Source organism: Andrena cerasifolii, chromosome 1 (genome assembly GCF_050908995.1).
Source record: "Andrena cerasifolii isolate SP2316 chromosome 1, iyAndCera1_principal, whole genome shotgun sequence".
Lineage (NCBI taxonomy): Eukaryota > Metazoa > Arthropoda > Insecta > Hymenoptera > Andrenidae > Andrena > Andrena cerasifolii.
Genome location: NC_135118.1, coordinates 29753771 through 29779556, shown reverse-complemented (window position 1 = coordinate 29779556; position 25786 = coordinate 29753771). Strand labels below are relative to the sequence as shown.

Here is a 25786-nt window from a genome sequence, read left to right as displayed (position 1 = left end):
GCGTTGCAATCAGGAGGAAATCCCCTACACACTCACAAACTTTCAGAAATATTTAAATATTCTGGTTCGGATCTTCCCTTGTGAGATCCGACAGTGATAGGTAGCATAGAATCCAGCCTCTTGGGCGGCTTTGTCCGCTGTTTCGTTGCCGATGAGTCCTATGTGACTGTGGATCCATGCCATTTTCATGTTTTTCCCTACGTTCTTGAGGTCAGCGATAATTTCTTGCACGAGTACCTGATCTTCTTCGAAGCTATTATCCCGAATTTAACTCTGCCCATCGCACGGGCGCCATAAACCTTTATTTTGGTGGAGTATCGGAAGCGTCAGGCCTGGCCGATCTTATCGAGCGTACAAGATTGAGAGCCGTGGTGTTGGCCGGGTCGGTGCGTGCCAGGGACAGGTGTCCCAAAGCCGAGCGGTCCCGGGGAAAACCCTAGGAAGGAATTCAGAAGGCGGGCGCGCTGCGTCCACCGAAATATTTGCCCTTCGTAATAAACGCGGCGGAGGAGGAGGGGGCGCCACTGAGTTCCCTTTCGTTCGCCGGTCATTAACGTTCACGTGATCCTACTTTCGGCCCTTGTCCTTTTCCTTTTCAACCGTGCACGCCCCTGGCCCTCGACAAAACGGCCCGACGCTTATTTATTGTCGCCGAGGAGTGTAAACCAATTGAACGGAATACGCGCTAATCCTCTCCGAGCTTAAATCGCCGTTCCCTCCGCGCTCCTCTCTTTCTCACCCTGCGCCTCTCTCGCTCCGCTTTGCCGCGGCAGAGTCGCGCCGATCAGACGAGATCGCCACCGTTCGATTTCTTGCGACTTAATCCGATTTCGAAGCTCTCGCGAGGAAACAACGCGTGGAAAAAGAGCGCCGGTGCACAGTGGTACGTAATGACAGTTTTTGTTCAAATCACCCTGCAGGTCGTAATTTTTCAGGAAACTCGACGATTTTTCTTTTAAATTCTTCGCAATTAAATTCTCTGTCGATCTGTCTGGCCGAAATTTTGAATTTCGGTGCTGATTTTTTTATATTTAGAGAATTATACTGCACTTTTCGAAGATCAGTATCTGTGGGCTTTTTTGGCTGCCTGTTTCGAATTTTATTATTATTATTATTGTTATTATTATGATTCGCGGGCGTCACGCCCTTTAGTTTACAAAAGGGGAGCATAAAAAAGGATTACATGTAGACTAAAACTAAATACTTGAACTTTAAACTTAAATTTAAAATTAACATATGAGCAAAAAACTAAAACTAAGGATGTAAAACATACTAAAGAATAAAACATATAAAGCATATACGTAAAAACAGGCAAAAGGGCCGAGAAAGAGAAGGAAAGAAAGTCAGATTTCCGAAATTGAAGGTGGTGAATCCAATATGCCGAATATAGTTGACTTTTCTGACTCAACATTGACTAGCAGGATTTTTAATGTTTGATACTTTTAAACACGTAAATAAACAAAAAATCAGAGATTTGCTTCCAGAAGCACAAGTCCTGCTCCCCAAACATGATTGCACATGATAAAATCGAATTCCTAAGGGCAACTTGGGTAAAACGTTAACTTCTAAAATTATCAAACATTAAAAATCTTGCTCATCAATATTGAATCCGAAAAGTCAACTATAAGAACGCTTACGAACGAAAGTTGAAATCCTGATTTTTTCGCGCGATTTTTTCGTGTAAAAATCAGGAATTCAACTTTAAATAGCCGCCATTTTATTTTAAATTAATCTTTCGGAAAATTCTCTCCGTCAACCTGAGGATACATTAATATACTAACAAAATCCTTTTTGTTTTTCGATTGTAGATAATCTGGTTCCGAATGGCAATGCTCACCGCAAAACCAAATTTTTAAAAATGCTTCTTGGATGTCGCTTGTTATTTTATTATAAACGTAAATATTTTCCTACGAAAAAATTACCAAATGTTCTATAAATGTTGCTCCTTGAAACGCAAAAAGTTCTGTAAAAATATATGCTTCCGCTTCTTCAAAAAAAATTCACAAACATTCGCCTCTTTTCGGCCGCCTGACTAGGTATAACCCCTTAAGCTGAGTGCTCGTTCTTTCATCCTCCCACGGTTACCTATGTAAATGTCTTTTTCTTATTCTTAACTTGTTCCTAGTTATTTTATTTCATTGTATTTAATGTAAGTCTATTTGTTTTCTTTCCTTTTTTTTCTTTTATCTCCCAACAACTTTTTAAGTTATGTTGTGGAGCAGCAGTTAATGCTGAACCTCGCCTACTCGCCATTGCAATTTTAATTGTAACGGTGCAATAAAGTCATTTAATAATAATAATAATAATAATAATAATACTAATACTAATAATAATAATAATACTAATTTAAAGAAAAAGTGTCGCCATGTACAGCTCTGCGGCGGTTTCTCGGATGTCACCGCGGCTGATTTACGCGCCGATTGCCGGGGTCCGTCGAGCGGAAGCCGCGACGCGCTTTATCGCTCCTCTTTACGATCACGCGGAAATTGCTCGGCATCTACTCGCTACCAGCTCCCTCGGCCTCCGCTGAGACGTGTCGCGCTAGGTGGCCGATCTCTCCGATCCTCGCCGGTGCATTTCTTCTGCCATCTCTCTTCCATTTTCCCCGCGATGTAGATTCGTGAAATCAATCGAACCGCGAGCAGCAGCCATCCGTGGCGAGCGTACGGCGAGAGAAGTCGCCGCGTAAAATCCTCGACACGGCTAACGGGGATGGCTGTGGCACGTTTCGTGGGGGCACGCTCAGCTATTTGTCGGGCAAATTGCGGCTTTTCCGCTCTCCTTTCAGCGGCACAATGCAGCGGCATTAAGACGGACGGGGCGAAACAGATGCGCACACGAGCGGGACAAATTTTCTCCCCTTTTCCTCCTCTTTTCCCGTCATTTCTCTCCGCCCGTACTCCGCCACTCCGCATCTGACGAGGCACGCGCACCTGGCGTGAGCCAGCCCCCCTGAATTACAAAGCTCTCGGGCCCAGATTGTCGCGTCCCCCTCGTGACCCGCTGCGCATCTGTACAAATTTTCGCGTCCTCGCCTCGACTACCGCATCCCCCGGTACGCTTGTTCCTCTCTCGCAATTTCTGGGAAATCTTTTCGCGCGAACCTCCTCCGAATATCTCGAGGAAAAGGTCAGCCTCCAACCCTTCGCTCCTCCGGACCCGATACTATTCCACCTACTCGAGCAACGCTTTCGCCACGCAGCTCCTCACTCACCCCCGTCGATCTGCGAACGCTTCCAGGAATTAAGACCTTGCGCGGCTTCGGCCTGTTGCCGGTCTCCTTTTGCGGCTTCCACCGGAGGATGGAGCTTTCTCGAAAGGAGTTGTGTCTACCCTGTCCATCGGCCCTCGGTGGCCGCGGGGTTCGACGGGACGCCTGTGTATCGCCTTTCATTACCATGACTGGGGAATTTTCCCGTGGAACGTTACAGCAACCCTGCCGCCGCCGCGTCCTGTCGCTCTTTATCTCCTCGGTTCTTCCTTCCAGCCGATTCGTTAGCGCGCGTTTGTCCTCCGTGAAACAATGGGCGGCCGAGGAGGAAGCGTGGTTGCAACGCGCCGGGACAATCGGACGCATCGGGAGAGGCTCGTGCTCCGCCGGAGACGGGAGAGAAAGAGTGGCGACCAGGAGAAACTAGGGGCGGAGGGGGATAAATGGGGGATCCTAAACAAATCCAGGTAGGGGAGGGGGTAGAAAAAACCGTGTGAAGACGAGACCGTGGAAAGTCCCGTACGTGGAAGCCGGTATCTCGCAGCCGCGAGTTTTCGAGTGGCGGAACCCACCCTAGCCGTTCTCAACCCTCGTGCTTGCTCTCCCCTTCGCAACAGAATGGACCCCGATGAAGGGTCGCAGCGGAGGGGCGGGAGTGACGCGAGCGTCGAAGGGGCGGCGGGGCCCATGGGAAATGTATCTTGTCTCGCAGAATTCGGCCGCTCGGCTTCTTGAGAAAATCGCCGGAGCGACCGTGCGCCCCGCGACGATCGCAGGGGGTTAAAAGGGCAGTTTTATTTAGTCGCCGCTTGTGGGATGCTGATGTTGGGAACCCATTAGCTCCGGCCTCGTTTTTGTCCAACCCCCTGTTGACTGTGCTGCCAGGTTCCAGGTGGATTCGTGCCCCGTTCGATGCTTTTGCGGGGAGCTGGGAACGCGGGAAACGCAGTGCTCGCGGTGGATGATCTTGCGACGTCGCGCTCGTCGAATCTGGGTCGTTCGTGTCAAAGACGAGGCCGAGACGCCGGCCGTCCTGCTTTGTCGCTCTGTGCCGGCTTGCTTCTTGAGATAACAGCTGACTTCCGTTGCACAGTGAGGAAATTTTGCGATTTTGTGGCCAAAATTGCAGGAATTAAGTTTTTGAATTTTACAAATTTAATACAATTGTCCATTGACGAACTATGTCCATTATCGTCGTCAAGACCTGAAAACTTATTTTTAATGTATAAAATTCGGCAGTTTTACGTTCTAATATGTGAGAAACTTAATTATCCGAAAGACAGCAATTACAAAAATTATGAATGATAAAGATTTTTTTATTATTTACATTTATACATTTTTTCTGACGACAAACAAGTGTATGTAATACAAACAATCAAACAGAGGATCGAAGCTGAATGAAATCGTTTAAAAAAATAATAAAAAGGTTTGTGTTGTATAACATGTGAACCAGTCTCGGTGACAGTTATGTTGTGTTAGACAAGACACACTGGATCGTGTTTAAAAAAATGTATATAATTACAAGATTAGCAAATGTTAGCAATCAATAATTGCATTTATAGAATCAAAATAGTCGAACGTAAAATAGAAATGAAAATCATTGCAGGATATTATGGGATTGATAACTATTTTATGTATTGAAAATTGATTCTTATATGAAAAGGTTATTTCTAAAACGCTACTTTAAAAATTGTATAAATTACGTATTAAAAACCGAAACACAATTATTTTGAGGACAAAAAGAAATCTTACGCAAGACCCCAGGAATTGAATACATGTATTGAAATTATTTTCAGATCTTTGGATAAGACAACATAAGTGTTTGAAGCAACTTGAAACTCTGGATTAATTCTTCGCGATTAATTCTTTGCGAAACATTTGAGAGTCCACACGAGCTTTGTATCAAAACATTTAACAGTAAAATTGGTGGCATTTGATACTCGTATTAGTTCTTCAATTGACATTTGCATTTATTTTGTCGAAATCAAAAATTTCTTTTCGTGGTTTTGGCCGTAAAATCGCGAGATTTCCCCGCGGTGCTGTGGCTGGAAAGCACAGACACTCCGCTGAACGCGTATACGTTCGTTTGACGAAACTGGGAGGAGATATCGTCTTTGTTGAACCGTTAATTGCTTGGGAATTAAGATTTTCGTTGTGTTGTTGTTGTAATAGAATTCTTCTTTCATGCTCATTTTAAGGCTGGGACTGTTTGTCGAATCATTCGGTATTCGAATATTCGAATACTTCAGTTGTTCAATTATTTGGCGAATATAATTCGAATATCCAAGTATTCGAATAGTTGGTTAGAAACCACCCTAAATCATTCGGCGCGCTGTTGCACGTGTTTAACTACGTTTATTTTATGTTATTATTTTATATATATATATATATATTTTTTATTTCTTTCTCTTATTTTTATCTTTCTATGTAGTAATGGTAACAATTTTGTATCTCTCTACACTAAAGGGTTTCCCGTTAATAATAATAATAATAATAATAATAATAATAATAATAATAATAAAAATAAAACTCTGCCTTTAAGTTCGAGTCCCATCACCCCGACACTCATTTTCGCCGACACTACTTGAATAACCTTAAACAGCACTTCCATGGCAAGGTAGGCCCTGAAAGTTCCAGGTCTCTCGCGATCGCGTTAATCAGTGGACACGTACAACAGGTCTCCTCAAACGGAGTAAACTACCCCCATGCGTCTCGCGTGCATGGCTAAGCAGCTTTGCGGCGACGAGTCCGAGGGATGTTTCGTCAACGATATCCACTTTTATCGCTCCTTTCCCCCCAGGCATTTATGCCCGTTCCTCCGCCCCGCCGCCGTGAAACGACTGGCAAATCCACTTTTCTTCGTTGAGCAGGATACGAGGCCGCGCACACGCGACCCGAATACAATGTATCCGAGGAGCCCGCACGCGACGTCGAAGACGCGATATATCTTCCCCGTGGATTTCCCGGCCCCCCCCCCGCCCTCTCGTAAACCGTAAAACCCCGCAGCCTTTTCCCCTTGCTCTCGCTCCCGCGTCCGAGCGCAATCCACCATAAAGCGAGTCGCTAATGAAATTTCGGGGCCCAGAGATCGTGGCTGCGGCTCGAATTGCGCGGCATTTAACGCGATGGCGTAAATCGCGACGTTTATCGTCCAAGTAACGGCCGCCCCGCGTTAATGGACCTTTGGCTTTAATATCGATAATGAGCTGGGAACCGAGCTTCCCCAGCGTTCACGATTTTTACGCGGCTCGGCCGAGCTGATTAATTAGCGGACTGATAGATGTCGGCAGCGTGGTCGCGTCTGTGGAAAGGAGCCGCGTGTCGATTAATTTACTGGGGAATAATAATCCCAGGGATTTTGTTTGTGTATTTCAGATGCTCACAAACGAATTCGAGTTTCTTGCAAATTGTAAATTTCGTGAAATCTCTAATTTATAATTGTTTGTTTTATACTCCTGTGACCTGCGATTTGTACTCTTTATAACAACGGTTTATCTGGTTGATATGCTTAAATAAATATAATATAATATGAATAGTTAAGTTGGTCGCTGAAGTGACACTCCGCGTGATATTAGTATCCTCCCAGGTTTGCTCTTTTTTAAGTTAAATAGAATTTCTAATTATCGAGACCCCTTGACGAAGCAGGGGGGTAAGTTCGATGGATCACAGAACAGGGAAGTAGAAATCCTGACGCAAAGGATCTTGCAATCGATGTCGGGCTTTTAAGGGAGTGTCCTGCTTTACAAAGTCCAAAAAAATGATTTTTTCGCGAATTTTTTTGAAAGAGAAAGGAACAATTGATCTTCGTAAACTTTTAGGTATATTTAAACATATATTCGAACAGTACAAAACAATTTTTTCTCTCGTAAAATTATAAAATATGGCAGATTCATCAGCCGATTCTCGGAGCGCTTTGCCACTGCAGTCTCCGATTGGCGGGAAGGATTCTGGTTGTAATTCTTGTCTGAAATGAAAAAATCCAAATGGTTTTTAATGCTCGTATATTTTTCTTCTGGGCGAACCAAGAAAAAGCAGAGAAAAGCGGGAAATCATAATTTTTTTAGTTTGATAAGAAGAATGTCTATTTTTTTAAATCAACATTCGACTTTAACGCGCTATAAAAATTATTTGAAAAGAATTTTTTAACAATCTTTTTAGTTCACATAGAAAAGAATTTAATACTGAAGAGCATAAGCTTTGATTTAATTCAATAGGCCGCATAGTTGTTTTGCTATCACGCCCGCCAATTTGAAAGAATCGTAAAAATGAAGACTGGAGAAATCGCGCTTTAAAGTTTTCGGTAGGAGAAAATATTAATTATTGGTTACTTACACCAGTGATCTTCTAATCTGCTCTCGGTTCTGTATATTTAAAAATATTTCGAATTGGCCGCTATAACTTTGCGAATACATTCTTGGATAGTTTTTATCTATCGATTTAAGTAATAAAAAAAAATCAATTTTTTGGACCTTATAAAGCAGGACACACTCCCTTAACACGTTGACTGCCGCGTCACCCGTATTCGGGGGACAGTAAAGTTTCTGATCGTGCCGCGTCACCCGTATTGGGGTGCCGCTTATTTGACTACTTGCGCGGAACATTCGTATGTGTTTGAAAGGATATTTCGCAGAGGAAGTAACAAAACTATTGAATATTAATTAATACAAACTATATTTATTTATATATTAATTAATATGAACTATATTTATTAATATATTAATTAATATAAACTATATTTATTAATATGAACTATATTTATTAATATATTAATTAATACAAACTATATTTATTAATATAACTTAAATTCATAATAGAATATTTTTTAGTATAAACTATTGTTATAAAAGTAATACGAAAATGGTAGAGATGGTAAAAGAAAAAAATGGTACTAGGGTAGAGATTTTAAGTTATACCGCTCGTTACTCGGCAAACAGTCAAACTGATCCTGTACAGTGGCGAGATGAGAAAGAAATACGAAGTAACGAAAACAAATGACCGAGAATGATACCACGGAAACAAACGAGGCGGGAGGTTATTCTTGCGACAATCAGCGATTCGCATTTTCAAATATCGCTGCGAACACCCAGCAGAATACACTACATACAGCGGTCCTCCTGGCCCGAAGGAGACTTCACCGTAAACGCTTGCGGCAGTGAACGTGTCAATGAAACTCCCGGCACGGAAGTTCGTGGAAAAGTCGCTGATACGAAGTTCATCCGAGAGAGATCAGGAGTATCTCTGATAAACACAACAACACTCTGCATTCCACCAAAAAATTCCAAATACGTGAACAGTGTGTCCGTTCGATCGCGAGGCGAATGGTATACTACCCAGGCGGATTACAGTGGAGTCACCTTGCTCTTATATCCCCGGCAATCATCCCCCTGTCGCCATTGACTTTCCCCTAAAATCGAAAGCAGCGGCCGAAACTGGCCGGTCACGGAACCCCGCGCCGTCTTCCCTATCGATCTTACGAGCCATCCCGAAGTACGAACATGCGCAGCGGCGCGAAGTCCGCGTCGTGCTTGAATTTTGGGCTAGACAAGGGGTGGCCGGGACCGCGTGTGTGCGCGCCCACCCTTTCGATCGCGAGCAACCACTCCGCGGCCCTGTAAATGCCCCGTTTCGCTGTCCGGCCTCGCTGATCATCCGAATTGCTCGCGCGAGATCGCCGGAGAGAAAGGAGCCTCGGCGGTTAGAGCAGCGGCGTGGTCGACGTCGCCCTCGTGGCCGTCGACGACGCCGACGGTGGCGCGCGGCGGCCATGTTTGCGCCGACAGAGTAGGCGTTCACGGGCGGTACCATCCCTCTGCTCGTTCTCCAACGACTTTGGAGAACGGCCTCTCCCCACCTGCGCTCGTCTGGTGCTCTTTTGGTGGGGTGCCCTGAGCGATCTTCCGTTGGTGCCGGTTCTACCCCCTACCACCGGCTTGCCTCCCCTCCGCGTTACGTCGCTCTCCCTCGCTCGCCTCTGCTACTCCCTTTCGAACAGTCTCTCCACCGTCAGAAGCGCTCCTTTCCTCCGTCCCGACCCCACCACGCCGCCGCGACGCGTCGCATCCACGCTCTGGAGGGGGTAGCGCGCCCCCACCGCCGCGCAGCCGGACGCGTGGTAGGGGGAAGTCTTGCGAGACCGCCGAACGGCAGGTCGAACTCCTCCGCGCATCTTCTTCTTGCCCTTCCTTCCTTCGTCTTCGCGTCGCCTCGCGCGTTCCTCTTCTTTTCTCACGCTCTCGCTATCGATTTCATTTCCTTACGCGCCTGTTTCATTTCCACCCTCCTCCGCGCCAACCCTCTTCTCCCCTGCAGGCTATATTTATTTATTTATTTATTTGTAAAGGGACCGAAGCGTGTTTACATGAATGTTTACAAAGGAAGAAGAACTTTACCTAATGTAACAAAAGATGGACGTGATGAATTACATGGTACATTGGATAAGACATTATCCGATAATCCTAGGTAACTGTCTTTTAAAGGTCCGGCTCTAGATCTCAATGCGCGTTCAGGTGCGTAGAAATTGATTCGCATAAGAGAGGGACAATCGATATGGTTATTGATTAAATTAAAAATAAAGAAATGGTCGGATATTCTTCTACGCGCAGCTAATGTTTCGAGGTTGACTGTGTTTAATATCGTAGAGTAATCATGGTCGAATATTGACGCAGGGTTCTTTAGCTTGTATGAACGAAATCTGAGAGATTTATGTTGCGCTCTCTCAAGCAGGATTTCGCGATTAAAGCGTTTCGGAGACCGTATAATCGAAGCATATTCTAGCAAGGGACGAACAAGGGTAATATATAGCGATCTTAGCGTGTGAATTGAATGAAAATCATTGGAAAAACGTAGTACGAAACCAAGTGTTCTTGAAGCCGAGTTAACGATATAAGAAATATGGTTGGAAAAGTCCAAAGTTGAGGAGAAATGAATACCTAAGTCCTTAACTTCGCTTATTTAGGAGAGAATATCGTAATTGAGACGGTAAGGATATAAGAAGGGTTCGGAACGACGGGAGGACTGCGTAACGTGGCATTTTTCAATATTAAGATCCATACCATTCCTGCGATACCAGTCGCAAAAACGATCTAGGTCCGCCTGTAATCTGGAAGCATCATCAATGGATGAGATGCTCCTGAAGATTTTTAAATCATCAGCGGATAGGAGGAACTTACAATATTGGAAAATGGTAGTTGAGTCGTTTATGAAAATTATAAATAGTAGAGGACCTAGGTGGGAGCCTGAGGTACACCAGATAAAACGCGAATCGGAGATGATAGGCCACTACGTATACGTATAATTTGAAAACGATCAGTAAGGTAACTCCCCAGCCATGCCAATAGATTACCCTCGCAGCCCAAAGCGGACAGCTTCTCGATTAAAAGAGAATGATTTACAGTGTCAAAAGCTTTTTGAAAGTCAGTAAATATTGCGTCAACCTGTAATTTAGCTTCTAAAGAAAATGCGACTTCACATATTGAGGGAGAAGCCGTATAGCGTAGCTTATTTGTTACAATTTCTTCGAAGATTTTAGGTGTAACTCTAATAATGCTTATAGGTCTATAATTTTCAACATCTGTTTTATCGCCGTTTTTGAAAATGGGTGTAACCAGATTGGTCTTCCAAGACTTCGGGAATAAGCCTGATTTTATCGATTTATTAAAGATTATCCAAAGCAGCCGGAATATAACAAAGCTGCACATTTTAAAAAACAGGGGTGGGATACCGTCTAAACCCAGGACCTTTATTGACATCAAATTTATTTAATGTAATATAAACATCACTAATGTCAACATCCAGGTCAGAGAAACAGGGGTTACCATCCATTTCCCTTGATTTTGTAATTAGTAGTGCTATTATTCGCTGTTGCGTTCTTTTTAACCCCTCTACTTCGACTTTTCTCGAAGAAGGACGTTTCCCAATGCTACCAACGCCGCTTCGATGGCCGACTGACAACCACTGGCACCCGCGAACCCTGACTCGGCCCTCGGATCGTTAAGATCCGACAGGTCCTCCGTCGACAGGAACTTCTTTGCCGGATAGAACTCGGGCGAAATTAGCGCGGGAAATCGAGCCACCCCGCGAGAACGAAAGTTCCGCCGATCCTCGGGAATAATCCGATGGCCGCGCGGGCGATTCGAGCGCGCTGGGCCGTTCGCTCCTTGTTAAAAGTTCGTCCCTCCCCTTAGAGTTCTCTTCCAGTCGCCGTTAATTATCGCCCCGCGACGAGGTATTTGCATTCGCGACGATCCCGCCGAGAAAATGTAATTTTCCTTGGGTAAACCTGCTCCTTCCTCGCATCTTTTCCGGGGGGGTTAATATCGCGGGGCTCAGCCGTGGATTTATTCCCTGCGAGAGAGGGAGAGGATCGCCCGTAAATTGGTGTGCCCTCTCTTTGTCGCGCCGTGCATTGTCTCGACGATGGATCACCGAGTTCTCGATCGCTTGTCGCGAGACTGGATACCGCTGTTGGTTCCTTTCGCTCGAGGTTATGCGGAGCGTGGAAACTTTTATGCTCCTAAAGCAGGGGATACACACTAATGCTAAGCTAAGCTGTGCTATTTGCTTTAGGAAGTTATGCTAGATCGACGCAGCTATGCTTCCGCAAAATCGCTCACGTGGTTGGTACGTCCAGCTAACTTAGCTTCTGGAAGAAAAAAAACAGCACAGCTTGACTTAGCTTTTGGCGGACACAGCTTCGTAAGGTTGTATTAAGGGGTCGAAACGAGGCGAATATTTGTGAATTTTTTTTGAAAAAGCGGAAGCGTATATTCTTACAGAACTTTTTGCGTTTCAAAGAGCAACATTTAAAGAACATTTGGTAATTTTTTCGTGGAAAAATATTTAGGTTTATAATAAAATAACAGGCGACATCCAAGAAGCATTTTTAAAAATTTGCTTTTGCGGTGAGCACTGCCATTCGGAACCAGATTATCTAAAATCAAAGAACAAAAAAGATTTCGTTGGTATATTAATGTATCCTCAGGTTGACGGAGAGAATTTTCCGAAATATTAATTTAAAATAAAATGGCGGCTATTTAAAGTTGAAATCCTGATGTTTTCGCGTGATTTTTGCAGGAAAAAATCAGGATTTCAACTTTAAATAGCCGCCGTTTTGTTTTAACTTAATATTTCGGAAAATTCAATTAATTTTTATTGTCGAAGTAATAGGCGGAAGTGTAAGAAAAAGATGCTTCGAACTTAGATGTGGAATGAGAATTATTATTGCAACTGTTTCCTTTTGAGGCTCTGAGAGAACCGAACGTGATTGGGGATTAAGTTTCAAAGCAAGATTCTACCGTTCGCTTTTAACCTTCCTCCGCTTAAGGATTATTATTCTGGTTAGACAGTTTGAAAAAATCGTTTTTTTTTTTAAAATATTTTTCGAAAGTACATATCCTCAAGAATGTACTGTTAAATTTTCATTGAAAAATTCCAATTATTCTAGCTTCTGCATAGGCATTTTGTAAGGAGCACAGAGGCTGGGCCTCTACAGATAAAAACTTTAAACGCGTTTTTCTCGAAACGTGAATTATTTCACGTGGTGCAGGTAAAATCTCAAAATCTATCGAACCGATTGCTTTATAAATTGAACTGCTTATTCCACACACCTGTGCCTCTATCCGGTACTACAACCAAGTATTTCTGTTGAGTCTAACCTACTTTTGAAATCGAAAGTAGCGCAGAAAACACAGCCGAAATACATTGATAGTTATATTTTGCCGCCATTTTGTTAATTTTAAGAATAAATCATTTATTCTAGTTCGGACCATAGCGACAGTCATACTGATCAAGAATCTGTTCGTATTTTTCGATTCAGATAAGTCCAACTGCTGAAATCACCTGCACGAGCGAGGCATGAATTTTTAACCATGCCATTAAAATCGCCTGCAAAACCATTTTTTTTCTCCATTATTTAACGTCGCATCAACCACTAGTGTGGGTTATTAGCGACCTAGGTTCTAATCTACATTTAGCTGTACAGCTTGGTATTTTTTAGGTAACCTAACAGTCTTTGCATTAATCCTTTGTCGCTTAAGTTGTCCTCTAGGGTGGGTTCCAAGTTGGTTCGTCCATCGGGGTAGTAAAAAGCATTTTAAAAGCAATAATCGTATTACTTTTATATTTTTTATTTATTGTAGAAACGTAGTTTAATCGACAGAAAAAAGTTTCATTCCATTACTGTGATTCCTGTCTTCGCAATAAATTCCTGAAGATCGCTGAATTTATCGGCGCGCTAACCAGAATGAGAGCCCTTAATCGGGAATCGCGCGAACTCTGTCGTCGCGATTGCGTTTTCTTATTCGTTATTAGAGGAATTCCTTGGTCTGACCTTCTTCTACGTTCTTTGTTGCAGACAGACGATTGGGATGGTTCTCGTGGAGATGTTTCGCACCGCTGTTAACAATGGAACGACATTCGATGTGAACGAGGTGATGCAGTCGGTGCAGCCGATCGTGGAGGATCCTGGTAAGCTGAGAAATCGTTTCTGCATTCTTCGCGTAATTCATTAACGAGTGTAGAAGTTGATAGACGCAGTCGTCGATGGCTTTTCAGTGCACGAATATTGTACGTCCACTTTTTCTGACATTCGTTTTTATATGCAACAAGTGGTTCTTCACTGTTTCTTTGTGCTGTATAAAAATCACATTTACATCTACTCCAGAAATTTCTCAAGAATGATATTCTTCTTCGTTGTATTTCTCTCGAATTCGCCGAAACTGGAGCCGAGTTGAACCGGTGAGAATATTTTTAATAAAATTTATTTAAAGAATAACGTCCAGCTTTCCATTTCTTTTTACAAAGCTCTTCTTCTTTGGGAAGCGGCCAGGGCCCCTTCGCCTCCTCTGGGAGCGCCACTGGGACATAAAATATTTGTGCACTAAGCCACCGCAGTGTACTAATCCCTCGAAAACTCCGGATTATTGCACTGTCCTGTGAAATATGTCGAAAGATGTTGGAAATGTATATTCGCTGCTGAATCGAGGGGTTATGGCTAGTCAGCTGTCGAAAAAGAACGCGATTTTCGGGAATTTTTTCTGGATTATCTGCTGTATATTTTTTTACAACTGTTCGCTTATTTTAAAAGTACATGTATCCAGCAACTCTCGGTAATTTTGTTATAGAAAAACATTGAAAAATTAACGAATAACAGCCATTCTCGCGGAAACTGTTTTGATAAAGGCGCTGTGCGGCGAGCAAGTTTTCTCTGAGCCGGATCAGCTGAAATTAAAAATTCAAAAACATTCTGTTAATACATGGTTGAATTCAGTAGACGAACGAAGGCTTTCTCAAAAAGTTGGTTTTTGACAAAATGACGGCCGTTTGACGCAAAACCCCGTTTTTCCCATGTCTGAATTGCTCGTTTTTCGTTAATTAAAAATACAGTTTTTGTTCAAATAAAAAATCCTTCGTTCATCTACTAGTCTCTGGTACATAAAAGGAGTCTGCAAAAGTGTAAGCCAATCGATACAGTAGTTTCCGAAATACCTTGCTCACCGATATCAACACAGCTTTCGCGAGAATGGCTGTTATTCGTCCAATTTTTTTAAATGTTTTTCTATAAAAAAAATACTGAGAGTTGCTGCATATATGTGCTTTTAAAATAAGCGAATAGTTGTAAAAAAATATACAGCAGATATTCTACAAAAAATTCTTGAAAATCGCGTTCGTTTTAGAAAGCTGACTAGGCATCATAAGCCCTTAATGAGTTTGTGGATGCTGAAATAGAAGGAATTCTACGAGCGTCTATCGAATGTTAACTACGAGCACCCATCTCGCATAGTTTCAAGCACCGTAGTGTATGGAGAGTTACTTGTTGCTGATGAATTTTTCTGTTCTGCTCTCGTACGTGATTTGAAAGGATTGGAAATACTACTGAGCCAAATCCTCCATGTACCACTTACGCATGATCGACTGAGAGTCCTTATTGATGCTTATTATTCGGCGCTTCTTTCTTTCACTGTGCTTGCGCATAATAGACTTCTGTGCGTTAACTGTGTAAACTGATTTCAAGCATTACCTTCGCGATACATCAGTGTAGTGAAATCGCACATAATTTTGGCTGAATACTTGTGGAATTTTCCTCGCACTTTTTTTTAAACATTAAAACCTTTCCGTTGTTTAAAATGAGTACATTTGAATCCTCAGAAATTCTGTTACGCTTTCATGTAGCGTTGTATAATAGCGCACCTTCGCACAAGCTGAACACTTCGTCTATTTTCTTCAGCAATGAAAGTGGTATAACTATTGAAGCAAAGCGCGGTAGGCTTACCTCGAAAATGAGCAAAATCTTTAAAAGTATCAATGGAAACACGTTCTCGCTTATTAATCTCACCTAAACGAACAGGCTAAAGCAAATAAAATCGACAGTGTTGTATTTTATTACCGATAAAACCCTGAAATATCGAAGTTGCGGCGTCTCTCCCAGTGCGGCGTCTCTCCCAGTGCGGCGTCTCTCCCACAATTACCCTACCCCCAAAGATTCGTTGTTTCAAAGCAATATTTTCCAAACAGAGCTTGCATCACGGTTAAAAATCTTGTTTATTTATTTATTTAACGATAGACGGTTGAAACAATTTGCGGATACAGTCCAGATCAACGGAAAGACGTAAAGTAGAGACAATAACAAGAAAGCAAAAGAAGACGACATAAATAAAAATAGCAAAGTAAAAGATAAGTTAGAAATTACCGAGTCGATTAACGTCGCTACACGAGTCTATCTACCAGGGCTTGAAAACTGTTATAATATCGATTTCGGTTCTCCAAACGGTTATGAAAAACCTTTATTCTGAATAACTGTTATGGAGAACCGAAAATTCCAACTGTTATCTGTTTCGGTCACGGTTCCTATTTCCTTCCTCATATCGGTTTCGTAATTGTTATTTCTTCGGTTCTATATCCTTTCCGAAACGGTTCTAGAACCAATTCTTGTATCGAATTTTCCCTAATTGATATCATTAATTACTATTGCAGCTGCATATTACTGTGTATGTGCATATTTTTTACAAAATCCTTACAGAAAAACGAGAAATATTTATACATATCTTTGATATTTCTTACATTCACACACACTATCTTATTCAGAATAGGAAGTTAAAAGTGTCTCCTGTTTCTAGGGTAAATATCCCAATTACTGCCAGCGTCCTTATTACTGCCTCTTCATTTATTTTACTTAATGAACACGCAACGTATAAAGAATAGTGTAAAAAAGAATTTATCACAAAATTGGGACTGTTTTTCTTATTATTACAGTACACTCTTTATACGTCTATTCTTTATACTTTGCGTTTTTTTTTAAGTGAAATAAATAAAGTGGCAGTGATAGGGCCACTGACAGTAAATGGGACATCTACCCTATAAGGATTTTGTAGAGCAGATGAACATCTACAGCAATCTACAGCTACGATAATGAATGATATCAATTAGGGAAAAGTCGATATAAGAATTGATTCTGGAACCGATATAGAACCGAAAAAAATAACAGTCATAGAACTGATACGAAGAGGGAAATAGGAACCGTAACCGAAACAGTATATAATAGTTGGAAATTTTCATTCTTCATAACAGTTATTCGGATTAAAAGTTCTCCATAACTGTTTTAATCAGAACCTTTATATGACAGTTTTAAACAGTTATTTTCGAAACCGTTTCAAGCCCTGCTATCTACCTCCTATTTCCTGTCATTTCACTGCCAATGGAATATTTACAGGTTTGTTTCTACCAAGAAGGTAGGTACCTTCTCCACAGAAATTCGCTGTCCCCTCGGTAACGATGCATTTCGTACCTATTTACAAATATTAGATCATCTCGAGGCACTCCTAAATTAGTACATCTACCCCTGAAAATTGAACACAAGTATCCAAAGATACCTCCTCTAAAGCGTCTCCTCCCGAAGCTTCCTTGTTAGGCGGTTCGCCATTTGTTTTTCCGGTCGGTCGACCCTATTTCCCCGAACGAAAAGCATCCCCGCGCGGAAACGTGGACGGGAGTAGTTTAAAAATAGGGCGACAGGACCCCGCGGTCTTGAGACAAGGCAGAACGTCCCGCATTATCTAGGGAGGGGAGGGGTAAATGATGAAGCCAGTTGGGGTTGCTGGGGAAGGCTGTTGCTCCACGAGGTGACGACAAGATTGTCCCCGTTTCCGGTGCAGCGCGTGCCTCGCCGGAAGTCCCTCGTGGCTTCCGTGTACGTTCCTAAAGTATTTATACGAGCACGCGCAGCACAGTTTACTTTTTCGCTGGCTCCACTTCAGGCTGACGCGGAAGTCCAAGTAAACTCTGCGCTCCAAGGCAGGAATCAGCGTGCGAAGGATCGTGTATTTATTTACTGCATGGTATGGATTAGGGTAGCTCGGGGTAATATGCCACTTCTAAATCATTTTTTAAGTAACGCGCAGATGCCCTTATCGTTTGCACTAATTGCGTTCAGTTTAACGTAGCTGCTAAGACGACAATAGATTTTGGCGTTTACCTGCATTTATTTTCAGTAAATTCTGGTAAGTTATAAAAGTATTGTCTTGATCTAATTTTAGACTGTAAATAGAATGCAGATTATACATCTGTGCGAACAGTTGTACAAAAAATCAATAGATTGTGACAAAGTAGACTAACAAACAGTTAACAGTATGTACTTTGGGCAGAGATTTTCAATCCTTCCTTTTATGGCCGCGTGGAGTAATATCCCACATGTTTGTCGGTATAATATGCCACAAACTAGGGTAAACCAACCAGTGAATGACCGAATTCTTGAATCTATGGACCTTTGAGATGAATTTTACTTATATATATTTATGCATAACAACAAAACAACTGTTGAAATTGAATTTAAATTTATTTTTCTTGAAATTTCTATAAAAATAATTCCTCATTCCTATCGTAATTTAAAAAAAAAATTATAAAATGCAAAACGTGTAGAAGCCCAGTAAATGACCGCATACTTTTAATAAGAATTGTACTAATTTCTCACTGTAACTAGAATGCAGATTATACATCTGTGCGAACAGTTATACAAAAAATCAATAGATTATGACAAAGTAGACTGACAAACGAATTTTAGAACCTCTCGCGCATCCGTTAACACTCTGTACTTTATGGAGAGATTCTCAATCCTTGCTTTTATAACCGTGTGGAGTAATATGCCACATGTTTGTCGGTATAATATGCCACAAACTAATATTTTTATAACTCTTTCTATTTAATGTCATCGAGTTGTTTTTTCGTATTAGAACCGTGCCTAAGAAGTATGTACGAACTTCAAACTGTGCTGCTTGGTCAGACGCAAGTTTAAAAGAGCCTATTCGAATGGTGAAGGAGGCTCGTACTATAATATAGAACAAATTTTGGGAATGTAGATATTTTTAATAACAATTCGACCGATGCAGAAAATGTGCAACTACTGTGCAACATGTGAACTATATTATCACGATAAAAAAGGACCTAAATGTGACTGGGTAAAAACTACTTGTTGCAAAAAGTGGGTCCATGAAAACTGCATACAGATTGGGGACTGTTTAGTTTGTTAGATAATAGCTATTTTTTCAAATACATTTTACGTTTCATTGAGTTGAAATATTTGTTATTAGTTACTAGTAGCTTGAATAGTTTAAAATATTGTTGATTCTAAAAAATTTGAGCGATTACGGTGCATGTCCCAATTTCTGCTCATTTAAGAGATAACTCGTCATACAGAAGGTGTAAAAAATTTGTTTGCGATGAAAATTTGCAGAGTAATTGATTAATTCTTTAATAATAAATCGACCAATTCAAAAACTAGTTAAGAAATATATTTCAAGATGTTTAACTATTAGTAACTTGTAATTAAATATATAATGCTCTAAATGTACGTGTTAATTTAGAATTATTTTGTTGCAACTATAGTACAAACGTAACGCATATAATAATAAGAAAAATACGAAATGATCAGAAATGGGGACATTCACCTTAGTTCGCACTTCATAGCTTGTGGCATATCTACCCACCACTTGGGTAATATGCCACTTTCGAGAACTTTTGTATTTGTACGTTTCTCATTCAACTATAAAACTGACATATCTTTACTTACTAGTCAATACACAGAATCAGTTACACTTTCAAATAGTTTCCTCTATTTCCCTGTATCTACTTATACTTCTGAGATATCTCGTTTCAAAGTTAACTGTGTCACATTACCCGGAGTCACCCTACGCTGAATTGTTCGCGCATCAGCACCTACTTCGTTCCATGGAATCTCGCGAATCGCCAATAACCTGTGCCACGCTCGGCGCGCCGAGCAGGAAGCTACCAATTTCTTTGTCAAGGAGGGTCCCGCTGCCATTGAACGTTCGGGGGTGCGCGTCGCTGGTTTCGAAAAACCGAGCAGCCGTCCGTTTCGCAGAAGTCGAAAAAGACGGGCTCCGGCGCGCAGAGCCTGGCCGGTCGTTTCGCGGAACTGGGAAACCGTGCTGAAAGGTCATCCGGCAGCGTGTTCCGTCGATGAGTATCTACGCGGCAGGGTCGCCGGTGGCCGCCGAGACCTTTGAAAAACCAGCGCCGGCCCTGGCGATCCTTCCGCGAAAAGCGTTTTCTTTTTACCTGGGGCCCCCCGGCTTCGAGGAAACGTGGAGAACTACGCGGCCGCCGCGTTTTCATCCCACTAATGGCTCCTTTCTTTTCGGCAGCCTTCGGAAATACTTTTAAGGCCGACCCGTGCAGCCTCGGCCGGTGAGAACAACGCGTCCCCTTTATTTCCCGCCGGTTAATGCGCCAGCGGTGACAAAAGGGAGCCGTACGAATGGCCAAATAAAACTTCCATCGATCGCTCGCAGAGGAGCGATTCGGTTTCCCAGCGGGAAAACGCGCGTCCGCAAGGGCCAGCCGAGCCAGCTAACTCCGGTCGATTCTCCTCGGTCGCGTGACACGAGGTCGAAGGAGCCCGCGGAGTTCTCCACCGCCTTTCTCGAGGGATGCAACTGTCGGTGGAAAAGGTGTGCACCCCCGGCGCACGACGCGTCGAGGAGAGAGTCGCACCGGGCCCTGGGCTATTTTTAGGGGGCGATCCACGGAACATCTTGCCCCGTAACACGTGCCGCCATCGGTGCTTTTCCGTAGGGCGATCGAAGGGACAGAGGGGCCGGGATCGAAGATTCAGGACTCGAGGGCACGCGACCACGCGCGCGCTTTTTCCACGGGCGGTTCACGTATTTTTGGACGCGCCCGCTTCCTCGGAGAATAGGGGACCGTGAAAGGCGCGCCCTTTTCCCTTCGATGGATGGCCTCGCCAGTTGCGTCGCTTCGGCGGACGTCCCTCGCACCCTCGCCTCCCCGCGACGCGTTTCCGACTTTTCCTCGACATATGTAGGAAAGGATATTCGGAAGCTCGGGGGAAACGGCCACGCGCGGACCTTTCTTTTTTCATTTTTTTTTTTAATGAATGTAGGCGCTTTTTGTAGTTTTTATTTCGAATGGATAAGGTGAATTTCCCAATTTCTGCTTGTTTGAGAGGTTACTCGTCGGGAAGAAGGTGTAAAAAATTTGTTTGTGATTAAAATTTGCGGAGTAATTGAGTGATTCTTTAATAATATATCAACCGGTCGAAAATTATTTAAGAATGATATTTCGAGATGTTTAACTATTAGTAATTTGTAATTAAATTTAATGCTCTAAATTTCCGTATTTCTGCTGATGAGAAATAGCGATATTTTTAAGTATTTCTACTTAACATTTGTACCAATTTCTGCTCACGTAATATGTTGCCTTTTCAGGTTAAAATAAGTTACAGCTTTTATGGAGATGTTTTATAACACAACAGTAGAGCATAAAATAATGATAAACAAAAAATAAGCCGAACCAAGTAGCAGTGTCACGCATCAGAATTGGCCACACCAAAATATCTCATTCACACCCCAATTTGTGATACATGCGACACCAAATTAACCATCGATCACCTTGTACTCTCCTGCCGCCAATACTCAACTGAAAGGAAAAACTGCAAGATTGACACTGCTTCCAGAAAAAAATCTCACCGACCACAAGAAGATAAAACAGCTGCTGAGATTCCTTCAAAATACCAATCTTCTTAAAGAGTTGTGAATATCGGTTCTATGATCTGTGTCGCTAATAACCCAACTTAGAGTTTCATGCGACTTAAAATAACTAATTAAAAAAAAAAAAATTCTGGAACCGTTTCGGAATCGATATAGAACGGAAATAATAGCGGTTATGGAACCGATGTGGGGAGGAAAATAGGAACCGTGACCGAAACAGATAACAGTTGGAATTTTCGGTTCTTCGTAACAGTTATTCAGAATAAAGGTTCTCCATAATCGTTTTAAGGGGTTATACCCCTAGTCAGGCGGCCGCAAACAAGCGAATATTTGTGAATTTTTTTTGAAGAAGCAGAAGCGTATATTTTTACAAAACTTTTTACGTTTCAAAGAGCAACATTTAAAGAACATTTGGTAATTTTTTCGTAGAAAAATATTTACGTTTATAATAAAATAACAAGCGACATCCAAGAAGCCTTTTTAAAAATTTGCTTTTGCGGTGAGCACTGCCATTTGGAACCAGATTACCTAAAATCAAAAAACAAAAAAGATTTCGTTAGTATATTAACGTATCCTCAGGCTGACGGAGGGAATTTCCGAAAGATTAATTTAAAACAAAATGGCGGCTATTTAAAGTTGAAATCCTGATATTTTCGCGTGATTTTTTCGTTTTTAACTATAGTAGAAACGTAACGCTTATAATAATAAGAAAAACACTAAATGAGCAGAAATGGGGACACGAGCAGAAATTGGGACATTCACCTTCCTCCGAACAACGTCCTTAGAAATGGAAGAAATGCTTGATCGTCCGTGGTATTTTGACCAGCAGAGTTGTTCTACGTGCCGATCTCTCGGCGTTTCTATGAACTGCGCCCCTATTGCACTTAATTCTCGGAGCGGCAGGATCGATGGGACTAATCAATTCATCGCTCCCCACGTAACAGGGCTCGTCTTCGTGGAACCGTCGAGGGAAAGCGATTATTGATCGCAGAGATTTCAGGCTACCACCAAAGGCCTGCTAAGAAGTCGCGGTGTATCAATTAATGACCCGAATTCAACGACAGCACCGCGCCCTTTTCAACCAGCGATGCCGCGGTGGATGTCCATAGATTCTTTTCCAGAAGGAATTTCCGAAAAAAATCGAGCAGGAGGCAGGCTTTTCCTCGATTCACCTCGAGAGAAGTCGTCGGCGATGAAAGGGAAACGAAGTCGGGAGAGAGGGAAGCCGAATACCAGGAAAATAATCGGTGACGCTTAATCCTGAAGGAGCTCAGCGGGATATTTTTGGCGGGATGTTGTCCGGGACAGAAGGCGGCGAGGATGGAGTAGGCGGAGAAGAAGATAAGACCCCGTGCGTGATTAATGGACGGTGACTGGCGGGAGCGGAGAAGCGAGAGCCTGCAGAGCTTCTTCTTCGTCTCGGCCGCGGAGGGAAGAGGAGAGAGAGCGAGGTGACACGAGGGCGGAGGAAGCAGAGGAAGTCGCTTGGGCGGAGGAGAGAAAAGCGAGCACGTGCTCGGATCGTGGGCCTCACGGAGGGCGCGCGAAAAGGGCCGAAAACGGACGAGTCCCGTTTCGTCGACGGGTCTCCCCCTACCCTTTCCGGCCCCTCTCCCACTGTCTCTCGCGGCTGCCGGGCCCAGCGGGAGTGGGGCAGCTACCCTGTCCCTCCCCACTCCCTGCTGGAAAAGCCCGACCAACCAGGGAAGGTGCATTTCCCGCGACCCTCAGTCGCACCCACGCTCTCCGCTAGTAACGTGCTCTTTTTCTCTGCTGTCCTTCGGTGCCCTCCGAGTTCTATCGGTCCCGGCTTCCCGCGTTTTTCACCCAGCGTGCTTCGATTCCGCCTGAATCCGCGAGTGTTCGCTCCAAGTGGAAGCCTGAGTTCTTGGAGAGAAATTTCTGGGTTCCTCGACGCTGCGAGATCTACCGATTCGGTCGAGTGGCTCTCGACGACTTCCCGTCGAGTTCAGTTGCTCCGAGATATAATCGTCGGGGATATAATCTCTCGCGATGCTCTGTGAAATAGAGTCCGAGTTCACGGAGAAGCCTGCGACGAGGAAGATGCTCGACCGACGTCGCTGTACCAGTTACATCGAAATCGTCGAAGTATCGGACGAGGGTGGTTGATACGCGCAACGACGCGCTGAATCGGTACGTGAATTTGCCCAATTCATTTTTTTACGCCGATGGATCCAGAATCCTTTGCGGAGCCCGCGTTTAACGAGAATTCCCCGGGAAGATGACCGAGCGTGAGCCGTAATTTTTACAAGCTTCGTCACGACCGCGCCGCACCTGTCCAGTTAAGTAGCCGACCCATGGGTCGCTTCCCTAATGACCGACGAAAACTCTCTGTTCTTTACGAGCGTCGAGCTGCCGGCCGGGGCCCCCGAAAGGTGCGAGTTTTCCTAATCAGCAGGGGCGCCAGCTTGCGACGCCCTTTTCCATTCAGGTATTTCCACGGGAGAAGAAGCTACCCCCGCCGGTCAGGGATAAAACGACCAAGGTCGAGGAAACGTCGAAGAATGACTGCCCTTGGTCCTCTCTCCCCCACGGTTTCCCTGCTTTCGACGCACGAACCGCCGAGCGGCCGATCGTGAGTTGGAAAGGAATGATCGGATTCCTCCTAGAAGCACCTAGAGTTTTCTCCCTGTACCTCGAGTGTTCGCTATAATTTTCAGTAATTAGTTTATAATAATAATAATATTATTAGCGAACACTCGAGGTACAAGGAGAAAACTCGAGGTGCTTCTATGTAATTATATAATATTATTCGCTATAATTTTCAGTAATTAGTTAATAATAATAATAATATTATAATATTATTATTAGTCTCCTTGTACTTCGAGTGTTCGCTATAATAGTTAATAATAATATTATAATAATAATAATATTATAATATTATTATTATTATAATATTATTATTAATATTATTATAATATTATAATATTGTATATTATTATATATTATAATATTATTATTAAGTAATTACTGAAAATTATAGCGAACACTCGAGGTACAAGGAGAAAATAATATTATTATTATTATTATTATTATTAATTACTGAAAATTATAGCGAATAATAATATTATTATTATTATTATAATATATACGGAATAAAGTCCCATTAGTGTACAAGAGCAAAAACAGAGAAAAAGACAAAAAGAAAAAAGAAATAGCAATACACAGCGCATACAAAAAAGCATACAATACCTACATAAAGTAGGTAAATGGTTCGCCCACTATAAACTCACTCACAACGAGGTTACATAAGTTCGCATAAGTTTATCAAGAGCCTTGTTAAAGAAACAGGTTGATTCCGTGAAAAAAAAATCAAGAGAATCGCCAAAACCTTTTGCAGCATTACAAATACGATTTATCGGGTCTGAGAAACCGTGATTCAACTTATAAACCGATGGATAAAAGGATTGTCTCAGCCGCGAAGATTTTGCTGAAGACTAGTTGCTTGAAAGTGCTTCGTTCGGCTACGTCGTTCCATCTCTCAATGAACGTCACCACCCGCATTCGAATATCTGCGAGTATCACTTTATATACAACTAGCTGACCCTTTATCCGGATTCACCCGGGTATTATTATTATTATTATTTATTATTTTACACAGCATATTTATGAATAGCCTATAATCTAATCTAGGACGTATTTAATGGTTATTCAAAATTTCATTGAAATCCGTTCAACTGTTTAGGCGTGAAAGAAGGACAAACAAACAGGCAACGTTTCACTTTTATATATCAGTAAGGATTCGAAATCTGTCCTCTGATTCCAGACGCTCAGGTTCGCTCCGACCTGGTGGAGCAGCTTCCGCACGTGGCGATGATCTGCCAGGAGGCGCCGCACCTCTTCGGCGACGTCCTCCACGATCATTTGCTGGGCATGATTACGACATACCTGCGGGACTCGGATAATCAGGTGAATATTTGTACGCTCGTTACACGCGGGGACCGGCAGCCCGAGATAAGCATCCCGGCCCAAGGGCCGATCCAGAAAATCTTTCGGCAGCCTTTCCGGCCGCCGGAGATCGTTTCCCGAGGCCAAGTACCGTAACGCGGCGAGAATTACAGGCCCCATTGACGAATTCCTTTTTTTTTTTCTTTCCCCCTCCCCGGTGTGTTGGCCAGGTACGACTGACGGCCCAGGCAGCGGTACTGGCGCTAATGAAGAGGGGCCTCCTCGACAACACCACGATCGAGGTCAAACTCTGCCCCGTGATAGAGGGCCTCTGCGTGGCCGGCGATTTGCTTAACCTGGGCATCTCCGTAAGTTTACACTTCTCCTTTGCCTTCGTCTCTCACGACTCTTTCTCTTAACACGTCCGCCACCGCGCGCGCGCAACTGCGTCTATCGGAATCAGACATCCCAGGGAGAGAAGTGCTCGAGAGCGACTCTTCCCCCTTGCATCTCCCCTCGCGTTTAATTAAACATACGCGCTGTATTCTAATGCCGGGCTAAGGTGCCCAAAAGGTAGCGCGGCGCGTGACGGATGGCCCCGAGAACGCTCAGTGGCGGAGAACGTATTAATCACGCGTATCCAGTGTTC

At 43.1% G+C, this 25786-nt stretch overlaps 1 protein-coding gene across 6 annotated transcripts in view; it reads left to right on the top strand.

Moving 5' to 3' along the window:
- LOC143374834 (serine/threonine-protein phosphatase 4 regulatory subunit 1) overlaps positions 1-25786 on the top strand; it is a 224313-nt gene that overhangs the window by 185578 nt on the left and 12949 nt on the right. For all 6 annotated transcript variants that reach the window (XM_076823361.1, XM_076823354.1, XM_076823370.1 and 3 more), the window contains 3 exons: positions 13563-13675; positions 25016-25158; positions 25368-25505. In XM_076823361.1, coding sequence (XP_076679476.1) covers positions 13563-13675; positions 25016-25158; positions 25368-25505 — 394 coding nt within the window. The remainder of the gene's footprint in view (positions 1-13562; positions 13676-25015; positions 25159-25367; positions 25506-25786) is intronic.